The following is an 11,216-nucleotide window of genomic DNA, read 5'->3' as shown; positions in this document are numbered from 1 at the left end:
TTTTTCAATTACTGTGGGTCGTCCTGTTTATTGCTTCAATTAAGAAAGAAAATAATGTATTTGAGACTTCCATACGCGTACATACTCGATCTGCGCGAGCATTTTGGCGTTCAAAACATAAAACAAAATACGGAAGTCGAAAGTAGTAAAGCTCGCGAGCGAGAGACAACGCATAAAACGACAGATCAACTCAAAAGAGAAAGTGCCATTTTCTTGTCGTCACTCCTGATGGCATCAAAAAAAGAAAAGAAAAGAAAATTGACAGAGACCTCAGACCTGCGTTGGTGATCGATCCAGTAGTTTAAACAAAAATTAATGGCAAACAAAAACGGTTTTGAATTGATCAACGGCCAACGAATGATTTGGACTTACCAGAAGCGTTGGACTGATGAGTTGACCTAGTGTTTTCTTTTCCTTTTTTTTTTTTTTTTTTTTTTTTTTAAGGATTACAAAAATAAAAAATAACAAAGAGCATGACAATGCAACAATAAGCCCGAAGGCAAGCAGAGTAAACAAATAAAATGAAAAAAATGCATTAAAAAATGACACGACCTTATGCTGAAAACTAAGAATTTTAGATGCCAATAAAGGCAGTTGAGCAAGGTACGAGCAAGAGCATGATTATCCTGAAACCCTTCAATTTTATGATTTCTATCTAAAACCCTATAGAATTGGACATAAATAGGGGCATGGCCTTCAAAATATCTTTCAACCCTACCTGAAGGCCTATTGGAAAAGAGGCATGATGGGAGGAAGGAAGGCGTCAGGTGCAGTAAATAGCAACCCATGCACCGTTGCGTGTGGACCATGCGTCGATGCGTGGTGGCCGGATGGAGGAAACTCAAGATATCCATCAACCCTACCTGAAGGCCTATTAGAAAAGAGGCATGATGAGAGGAAGGAATGTGTCAGGTGCAATAAAGAGCAACCCATGCACCGTTGCGTGTGGACCACATGTCAACACGTGGTGGCCAAATGGAGGAAACTTTGGTAGTGGTTGGAAGCAGAGAGACTCAGGAGAGAGGTGGGGTGGCGCGTGTGGGGGTAAGACTTCCTGAAGTGATAGATATGATTTAAAAACAAAACAAAATAAAACAAATTAAAAACTTAAAAATGAGTTTACATAAGATATGATTGTTGGAGGAGGTAGAGACCAGATGATCCGCAGTGAGGATGGAGATGATGGAGCTGTTGTGATAAGATAAATCCCCAAGGACGATAAATAGGTCCTCCAAATAAACAAGTAGGGCCTCCAAAGAGGCAATTTAAGCTTCAAAATAGGCAAGAATGGAAGGAGGAAGAAAAAAGAGGGGGCTAGGAGTCAGTCGCAGCCACAATGGTGAAGGTGTCTTGAGAGAGAGAGAGGGCTAGTTTTTTTTTTTTTTTTTTTTGGTAATTCGCTGTTTCTGTTGCTTGATGCCTCATACTAGTTGAACCACTTATAATTTATCTTTAAAAGTCATATTAATTTCAGGGGATAGAAATGTGACATTTATTATTACTCTTTATTTTATATATAGATTAATAAATAATAATTCATTACATGGGGTATTGAAAAAATCAAATACCCAAGGAGAATTATTAAAATGTTTAAGGTCGAACGATGTTTAGAAACCTCTCAAAGAACATTAAAAAATTACTGCTACATCTTATGAAAGTCGTGGATTACAAGGCTTATATAAAACAGGGATAAAACATATGTTTTATAAGCCAGTTAAGAAATTAAACAAGATACGGTTGTCTTGATTGACCAAGACTTGATCTTGACCAAACGAGAACTAGGGTTTCGTAAATATCTCATAGTGGCGATTGAACCTCAGCAGCGATCTAATTGTAGATAATAGCTTTCATTCTGGTGATAACCACTAGTAGAAATGTGACAATAACCTAATTGTAGATTTGTAATTTTATTTTTTTTTATTTTATTTTTTTTTTTGAAAGAAATACATTCAAATTTCATTGATAATAATTACGAGCATAAAGCTCTTACATCGCAGGAGTACAAAACCCTGAAAATGCAAATTATAGCTGAAGCTATAAGGATACAACATCACCTAAAATCTCCGCTAACCTATGACTAGTTTTCAAGTGAAATAACAGATCTGCATAAGACAGACACAATCTAATGCATAGGTAGCGCAAATTCCTCATCGACCCAAAAGCCAGGATGAAGTTCACGTCCACAACTTGAACGTTTGGACTAAAATTCACATCCACGACCTAAAAGATCTAGACCAAAATTCAGTTCACATCCAAGCAGACAGATTGAGTGGCCAAGCCTTATTACAAAACAGAAGCAAAAAAACCGAAATAAAACGTGGGCGAACCAAAGAGGCAGGGCCTTATTATAAGCAAATAACATGAATGAAATGCATATAAGGAAAAAACAAAAACAAAGACAATAAAAATAAAATAAAACAAACAGGAACAGACACACGCAGCGTGGATGCTGATTGTGCACTCGCCGGAAACCGACACCGGAAGGGAACAATGGAAGCTCAATGCGGTGGGGACGCGGAAAAAGCCAAAAATAGTGGACGAAGGGTGGCGAAACCAATCGCCAGCTGGCCGGAAAACTATTGCAGCAGGGGACGTTGAAGCTCATCGCTGGAAGGGCATGAGGAAAGACCCAACATCGAACGTTGGGCAGTAGAGCGGGCATAGGAGATCGGCGGCGAACACAAAACAAAACTGGGGGGAGATTGAAAGAAACCCCCAAAATCAGCACTCACACCGAATGACACACAAGTAAGGCTACAAGAACATCACACTAAAAACAAAGCAAAAAAACAGAAAGGAAAGGAGCAGAAAACAATCAGAGAGCCCCGCCAAGGACAAAAGTGGAACAAAGAGGAAGGGGCGGCAGAGAAAGTGTAGGGAGGAGGCAACCTGGGACTGGGACATCAAGTAAACTACTGGCACCCGGTACAAGGACAGGCGAGGGGGAGGAGGGAGGCAACAAACGGCCATCCCTCCTCCCCTCACCATGAGGGAGGGGGCTTACCTGAAACTGCGGCGCTAGAGAGAAAGTAAGAAAAATTGTAGATTTGTAATGTATTGCTTAGAAAGTAAAAATAAAAAATTGTTTTCTTTATTTTTGGTAATTGTTTACATGGCAGCCTCATGTGGTGTCTAAATATATGTGTCACGTTTTCATTGGTATGACATAAATAATATAATGGGGCAAATTTTTTATTAAAGATTGGAAAGGAAAAACCTATTTGTCACTTGAGCAAAACCAGTTATTTTAATTATCAAAATTAAAAAATTTAACCGTAAAATAGGCAAAATTTAAGAAATTTTGGGACATTTTTCCTTTTTTAAATTCAAAATTTTGAATACATCCCATTCGACCCCACCAAAACAACAATCCCGATCGCCTCCCACTGGGCCACTCCCTGACCAGACCCAACCACAGACCCCTCGATCTTAACACGTCATCTTGGCTCCTATATATGACCACGTGTCAAGATCAGGCACTATTTCCTCTCCCCAACGTAACGGCTCCCTTTGCTCCCATTCCCTTTCCCTCCCAAAATGAAGCGTTACACTTTCTTTTTCCATCAAAACCCCAATAAACCCATTCTGATCAGAAACGGATTTTCCGGCACCGAAAAACTTTTCTCCGTCTCCAGGCAACACTCTCATAATTTGAAAATCTCAGACAATCTGGTTCGTTTTAATCGTCATTTTCTGTTTGCTTGGCTGGAAAACTGAGGAAAAGAAAAAGGAAAATTTCCTACTAGTTCTTAACATGATTGTTGTTAGTCCTCCATTACTTGCTGCATTACTTCGCTCATTTGAGTATCGCGTTCATTTTTGTTTGTTTGGTTGGCTGAAGGTTATTCCTACTGAGAGTTCATTCTGAATTGTTTTGTTTTGCATTTTTTAAATTTTTAATTTTTGACATTTATTTGTTCAGTTAATTTTTGTTCATCCATTTTGGGAATGTGACATTACAGGGTTTCTTCTAGTTTCTCACCAGCCAAACAGAGCACGCTTGAGGAATTGTTTTGGCGTCTCTCCGTCTCTCCCTTAGTGTCTGTGCCGTGTATGTATCTCTGGAATCTTTTGAGACTATATTTGATATTATAAGTTGCAAGAACATAATCTAGGGTTTTGCTAATGCTTAAAGAATTAGGAATAAAATTATACTTTTATGATGTGAATTTTTATAATATTTGTTTTTTGTTTTTATGTTGGTACCTAGAGGTGTCTTACAGAAATGTTGTCATTTTCAGTGAAGGTTGCCTTGCCTCACCATGTTTAAACACCAAATTAACCAGTTTGCGCATATTGAAACAACTTGTGGATTGTTGCTAGATGAACTGCAGGTTTTCTTCAATTTCTTTTGAAGGATAAGTTATATAGAATCATGCATCTGGTATTCCTGATAGCATGTTGAATTTCTTTTCTTTTGGTTATTGTTGCGATTAGAAAATATGGGATGAGGTTGGAGAGCCTGAAGTCAATAGGAATACGATGCTGCTTGAAATTGAACAGAAGTGTCTGGAGCTATATAGGAGAAAAGTAGATGTAGCCAAGAAGTGTAGAGCACAGCTGCAACAAGAAATAGCTGAATCCGAAGCAGAACTTGCAGATATCTGTTCCGCAATGGGTGAGCAGCCACTACATGTAAGTCTAGTAAGGAATTAAAAAACAAGTTTATATTTTTATGCCTGCCCTTTTTTTTTCCTCCGGTCGCCACAAGCAATTCTTTAATGGTTGGAACTTTTGTTGATTGGTTTGTATCTTCAGTTTGATTGGAAGCCAGATGGAGGCTTGAGTAAAGAGCTTGACATCGTTATTTCACAACTGGAGGACATGCGGAAGCTAAAAATTAACAGAAAGAACCAATTTGTTGAAGTTTTACAGCAGATACAGAATATTTCAAATGAGTTTCGGGGAGATACAGAGGATAATCTGTACAAGGTGGTTCTGGATGAGACTGACTTGTCCATGAGAAGACTAGAAGAATTACGTAAACAGTTGCTTGAACTTCAGAATCAGAAGGTTGATCAATTTACTATCTTTGTATATAGCGGCAAGTTTGGGTTTTATTCGATTCTTTGTTCCCTCATAAATTTACAATTATTGCAAGAATAGCAAATTCGGATTTTTTTTCTTCGATTTTTTGAAAACTATGAAAACTGTAATTCAGCCAAAACTTGGGGAAAAATGGGTGAGAGATGAAAGTATGTCTTTTCAAGGAAATGATGGAGAAAGCATAAGATTAATTGGAATTTTTGCGATTAATTTGGGATTACTTACAATGAAGCATGAATGAATGCAACTGGAATATGAATTGTGCCTATTACATTTGAACTATGTTCTGGGAGTGTGTGACATAAAATTAATCAAGTTCTTTTCATCTATGGAAGTTGGAGGTTTTGTTGCTATAATGATTTCTCCTGATTTTGTTCTACATCACCTGCAGAGAAATCGTTTGAAGCAGGTATCGAACCACCTGAACACCCTGAACTCAGTGTGCTCGGTCCTTGGTATGGAGTTCAGACACATAGCTGGTGAAATCCACTCCACTTTGAATGATTCCAAAGGAACAAAAGATATAAGTAACCATACGATAGAGAAGTTGGCTGCTGCAGTACAAAGTTTGAGAGAGGTCAAGATTCAGAGAATGCAAAGGGTCAGTACATGTGTAAACTAGTTATCCTATTGTCCTCTTGAGAAAACTTTTTTTTTTCTTGACCTTTTTAAACCTTGGAGTTTACCAGCTTCAAAACCTTGCAAGTGCCCTGTTGGAGATGTGGAATTTGATGGACACACCAATGGAGGAGCAACAGATGTTTCAGAACGTAACTAGTAATATTGCTGCTTCAGAACCTGAAATTACCGAGACTAACATGCTTTCTGTAAACTTCCTAAATAATGTATGTAATTTTAGAGTTAGATTCCTTGGAGTAGAGAACTAATTTTGCTTTCTTATGATTTACAATATGTGCAAAGTTTATGTGGGAAATTGACATGTATTTAACTATTTTTATGAGTTTTTTTCCTGCAGGTTGAGGCAGAAGTTTCAAGGCTTGAGCAACTAAAATCAAGTAAAATGAAAGAGCTTGTTATGAAAAAGAGGTTGGAACTAGAGCAGATATGTAGCCAGACGCACATGGTCACGGAAGCACTTAGTGTAATGGAATCCTCAGTTGAAGCCATGAAGTCTGGTAAGAATTTTATTAATGTTATTTATGTAAAAGGCTACTGCAAGTAATTTTGATGTTTTTCTGCCAAGGAAATTTCTTCTTTCTCTATGAGGCATGTAATTTTATTGAAACCGTTGTCAAGCACTTATATATAACTTGAGAGCTCATTCAATATGGGGAAAAGATACAATCATAAACTTTCATTGACTTGAAGTATCAATTTGTGTGCAAGGATTTTTGTATGATGCAAACATGGGTGAGGTCAGGATTTTAACTAGAGGGGCCGGATATAACACTAAAATAAAATTTTAAAAATATATTTCTAACAACTGGTTTATGATTAAATCATGAAGTACTTACACAAAAGCATGCTTTTTATAGAACTATTCATGTCCAAAAGTTATAATATAACTTAAAGCACATTCAAAAATACATCTTCCAACTTTAAAGTTCATATGTACAAAAAGGGGAGAGAGAGAGAAATATTCCTCAAGGTTAATCTTCCTAACGTGTAAAGTTACAAATAAAATTGCTTTCAGCTTAAATGTTCATAGCCTTGATTTGCTGTAAATTCAACTTGATAATTAAATTGGATTGAGTAGGTTTTGCTTACTTTTTCACTATGATCTCACTCTCGTTGGCTGCTGCCTATAGATGATGCTACTACATATTAATCTTGAAAAATTACTTACTTGATTCCTGAGGTTTGCAGTTATATCAAACTGATCCAGGGGTATCAAAAGTATCATTAAGATTCATGGAGTAAGCTCTTTGATCAAAAGGGTCCCTACCGTTGAATTGTTTGATGAAAGCAGTTAGATGCACATGCGGATCTACGTCATCACCAATCTTTGATGACATGTGGCATAAATGATGACATTAGCTTGTTGTTATTATAAAATTATAATTTTACCCTTCAAATAAAAAAAGAGGTCACCCTCACAGCCACCCCTCACCAAATGAAGGGTAGTCGGCCCTTACTATGTGAAGGGTGATTGGTCGGCCTCTTGTGAGGGTGAGGGGCAGTCTAATAAGTACCAAGTGTTATCTCTCACATATTTTCTTTAATATTTTAACAGTAATTTATTGTCATTCTACTAATCTAGGAACTCAAACATTAATTTTTTAGAAACTCAAAAATATTGAATGACATTTGTTACTTATTAGTGTAGGTTGAAGTGAATTTCCTTAAAACCAGTTTAGAAGAAATTCGTGTCCACCCAAAAAAGGACCCTTAAAAGGGTTATCGAACGGACTAACTTTCATTTCTCTCCTAATCAAGAAAACTAAAAGTTTTTTTGGTTTAATAGAGAAAGCTTTCATTTTTCAATTGTTCAATAATGGATTTTCTTTAACATAAAAAACAAACAGCTGTTATAGAATAGGAATTTACTTGATTTGGAAGAAAGCAGGGCAAGTGTGGGCTTTGCTTAACAACATAACAAGATCTTCTTCTTCTACTTCGTCTTTTTTTGGGTGGGTGACATTTGGTGAATCGAAAAGCTGTGGAGTGGAAAAGAACAGGTTTTGGAGACGAGGAAGGCACTGACTAGGTTTTGTCCGTATGTGCAACTATCTATGTGACTTGAGCGATTGTCCTGGAAAAATAAATCATCAGCAATTACATTTTGCAGGAGCTGTGGATCCAATGTACCTGTTAGAAGAAATTGAACTTCAAATTGCAAACGTAAAAGAGGAAGCTTTGTGCAGGAAAGAAATACTTGAGAAGGTTGAGAAGTGGTTAGCTGCATGTCAAGAAGAGAGCTGGCTTGAGGAGTACAACAGGGTTGAACTTTTTTATCTTATTTTGAATAGAAAGTAGCTTCCATTCCCCTCATCTTAATTTATTCACCTTCATATCATGGAATTTCAGGACGATAATCGATATAATGGTGGAAGAGGTGCACATCTTACCCTTAAACGTGCTGAGAAAGGTCGTGCTTTAGTTAACAAAATTCCTGGTAAATATCTTGCTTAACCAAGTTTTATTTCTCATAGCAATAGGATACAGAGTTGAAACAGGTCGGCTCAATGTATTTGGGGCCTTAGGCGAAATTTTGAAGTTGAGAACTTATTTTTTTTAATATTTAAATATTAATTAAATAATATTTATTTTAATAATATTATTATATTTTTATAATATTATTATTATTTTCATTTTCATTGTTGTTTCATGAATTTTAAGTTTAACTTTTAATTAGTTGCCCCAAAAAATTGATGTGGTATATTTGTTTTTTTAGGTTAATTGGTTTTATTTTACAATGGACTTATTATATTGGGACCTTATTTTAGAGGTTTTAAATTTTTATGAGAAAAAATTTTGGGCCTTACTAACTAGGGGCCCTAAGCGACCGCCTCAGTCGCCTAGTCATTGAGCCGGCCCTGAGTTGAAAATACTGTGAGTTTAAATCCCAGTCGTATTATTAGAGTACGATCTGATTGAATTACACTATGCAGATATGAGTAGTACTTATATGCAGCTCTTACCGTTCTACTTAGTGTGCCGAATGTATAAAACAATGATGCTGGGAAGCAGGGAAGTTAGAGCCTAGAGGACCTAATAAATAGATTGTTTACAAATTTATGTTCAGATTAATATTCTATGTAGATGCTACCTTTATATTTTTTCTTTGGTCTATTTTATGAGTTTTTGTTCTATCCTTTGGATCCTACTTGAGCAGCAATGGTGGAGGTATTGACGTCAAAAACAAAAGCTTGGGAGGAACAAAGCCAGACTGAATTCTTATATGATGGTGTAAGGTTTTCTGTTAATCGATTAAACATTTTAAATAGACATGTTGCTCCAAGTCAAAACTTGACCTGTTCAAGTTCGTCAAGTTGTAGTGCATATTGATTAATATTTACATTGCCTTTGATTATGCAAATTAGATCTTCTATGATATCTGTTTTGTAGGGACGGCTTCTTTTTATGCTTGAACAGTACAGCATGTTAAGGCAAGAGAAAGAGCAAGAAATGCAGAGGCAGAGAGTATGGACCTGGTTTTAATTAATTTGTGATAATCAGTATGGAGTTTTCGTTTTAAATCTTTTTTCTCTTTATGACCCATGCTTGAATCGGTTCTGTATTTAGGACCAGAAGAGAATCCAGGGACAGCTGATAGCTAAGCAGGAAGCACTTTTTGGGTCAAAACCCAGTCCATCAAAGAGTGGAAAAAAGGCTTCGAGAACACCCACAGGAGTTGCAGGCAACAGAAAAGTCTCCCTTGGTGGAGCAATGCTTCAGAACCTGAAACCTGAAAAAGCTGCTTCCCGTCTGCAACCTAGTAAGGGTGACTTTTTGAATTAGAAGGGCTATGTTTGCCAACAGCCGGGGCTGGCACTATAGCTGGAACGGCACTGTTTCAGCTACAGTGCCAACTGACATATTGTAGCAAAAATTGACTTTTTCATCTTTAATTTTTTTTTTTTTAAATATTTTGCTTTAAAAAAAAAAAAAAAATTATATGAAAAAGTCAATTTTTGCTGCCACATGTCAGTTGGCACTGTAGCTGAAACAGTGCCGTTCTAGCTACAGTGCCAGCCCCGGCTGTTGGCAAACATAGCCAAGAGCTCTTTGAGCCACCAGCACCATGGTGGTTTTGCAGCTATGTCCTCTAGAATTTTTCAAATATTTAATTAGAAACTAAATATTTCCAGGATCTGTATTGGTAGGATAGGATTTTGAGGAGTATTACTATACTTAATCGAAGGACTGCCAATATTGAAAACTAAGGCCAGCAAATTTGAACCATCTTGCTTTAAGGTCCTTTGTCTCTTAATACTAAAATAAATTTGCACCATTCATGTAATATAGTAAGATTACTCTCTGATGTGAAATATACAAATTAACGGGTCCAAAATTTAATGGTAATTTTTTTTACCACATTAGAAAATAAGCACAGAAAAATACATGTAGGATTTTTGAACACAGTAATAATAGAATGTCTACAATTTTGGGCATTGCTTGCAGAGTTTCTCAGTGACTATTTAACTTGCAAAGTTTTGGTTACAAAATTTTATGCAGGTAAGAGCATCTCAGAGGATCCTGGTCATTCAGCAGAGAAGTATTCATCTGGTAGTGGAAAGGCACATAAAAATAAGTCACCGTTGATCCGGAAGCCCCTTTCTCCTGTTTCTTCCCAAGTGTTATCTAAGGCCAACATTGATAATTTCCTAGAAGATCAAAAGATGACATATACGGCGTCGTTACAAAAAGCTCTCTCAAGCACCGAGCTGTCACTAGTGGGAACACCTTCGAAGCCGATTGCCGTTGGCTATGAAGAAAGCAGAACGCCGAAGACGATGCCAATTCCGGAGCCGACAACTCCTCCGACAGTGTCAGTTCCTATGACGACAGCCAGAACACCAGCTACCCCACGTCTTGCTCTATGTATTGAAAACAACAACAACAATCAACCAACTGAATACTCGTTCGAAGAGGTCAGAGCTGGTTTTATCCTTCCTAAAACCTAGTCTCTAATGCCCATCAAAATCCCAAAATTGATAGTTGTTTCATGACAAATTATATGAAGGAAATTGATGATTTTTCTAAAAGATTATGGCATCTTATAGGATCCTCTTTCAGTGCTATTACTTATTCCTATTTTTTTACGCCAATTTTCTCACACCCATAGCATTGCTCCATGTACACTGTTATTTGAAGGCAACTCAATCAATATAGATGGGAGCCGTTGGGACAAGTAAATGATCCAGTAGGACATGGTAGATAGAAGTTATCTCCAGGGGACAAGGATAGTGATCCATGAAGTAATGTACCCTCTTTTTTCTGACCCATGAAGGATTAATTTATTAAATATGGTGGGAATCATTACTCTCGATTATACCATTGCTACAGTACTGGAGCCAAATAAAAATTATTTGGAGGGGTCAAATATTGTTGGCAGAATAGGGATTAGATTTGGAAGGCAACTTGAAAGTTGAGAATAGAAACAAACACAGTAGGAAGAAAGAGAGTTGAGGAAAGAATGGAGTTGGGTTTTGAAAAAATAATTATTTAGAAAGAAACTTCCTCCACCGCTGCAAAGCAATGATTGT

At 36.9% G+C, this 11,216-nt stretch overlaps 1 protein-coding gene across 1 annotated transcript; it reads left to right on the top strand.

Annotated features, from left to right (window-relative positions):
• The first annotated feature begins 3,984 nt into the window (after nucleotides 1-3,984).
• LOC132186124 (65-kDa microtubule-associated protein 3-like) lies at nucleotides 3,985-10,740 on the top strand. Its single transcript, XM_059599948.1, has 13 exons — nucleotides 3,985-4,051; nucleotides 4,242-4,334; nucleotides 4,438-4,635; nucleotides 4,759-5,013; nucleotides 5,438-5,647; nucleotides 5,736-5,891; nucleotides 6,023-6,182; nucleotides 7,796-7,947; nucleotides 8,035-8,122; nucleotides 8,843-8,916; nucleotides 9,076-9,150; nucleotides 9,253-9,445; nucleotides 10,186-10,740. Exons 2-13 carry the CDS (start codon nucleotides 4,263-4,265, stop codon nucleotides 10,632-10,634), a joined length of 2,082 nt encoding a protein of 693 aa, XP_059455931.1. The 5' UTR covers nucleotides 3,985-4,051; nucleotides 4,242-4,262; the 3' UTR covers nucleotides 10,635-10,740.
• The last annotated feature ends 476 nt before the right edge of the window (nucleotides 10,741-11,216 follow it).

Source organism: Corylus avellana, chromosome ca7, assembly GCF_901000735.1.
Source record: "Corylus avellana chromosome ca7, CavTom2PMs-1.0".
In the NCBI taxonomy this organism is placed as follows: Eukaryota; Viridiplantae; Streptophyta; class Magnoliopsida; order Fagales; family Betulaceae; genus Corylus; species Corylus avellana.
Note: the sequence above shows the minus strand (reverse complement) of the source record. Positions and strands in the feature narration are given on the sequence as shown.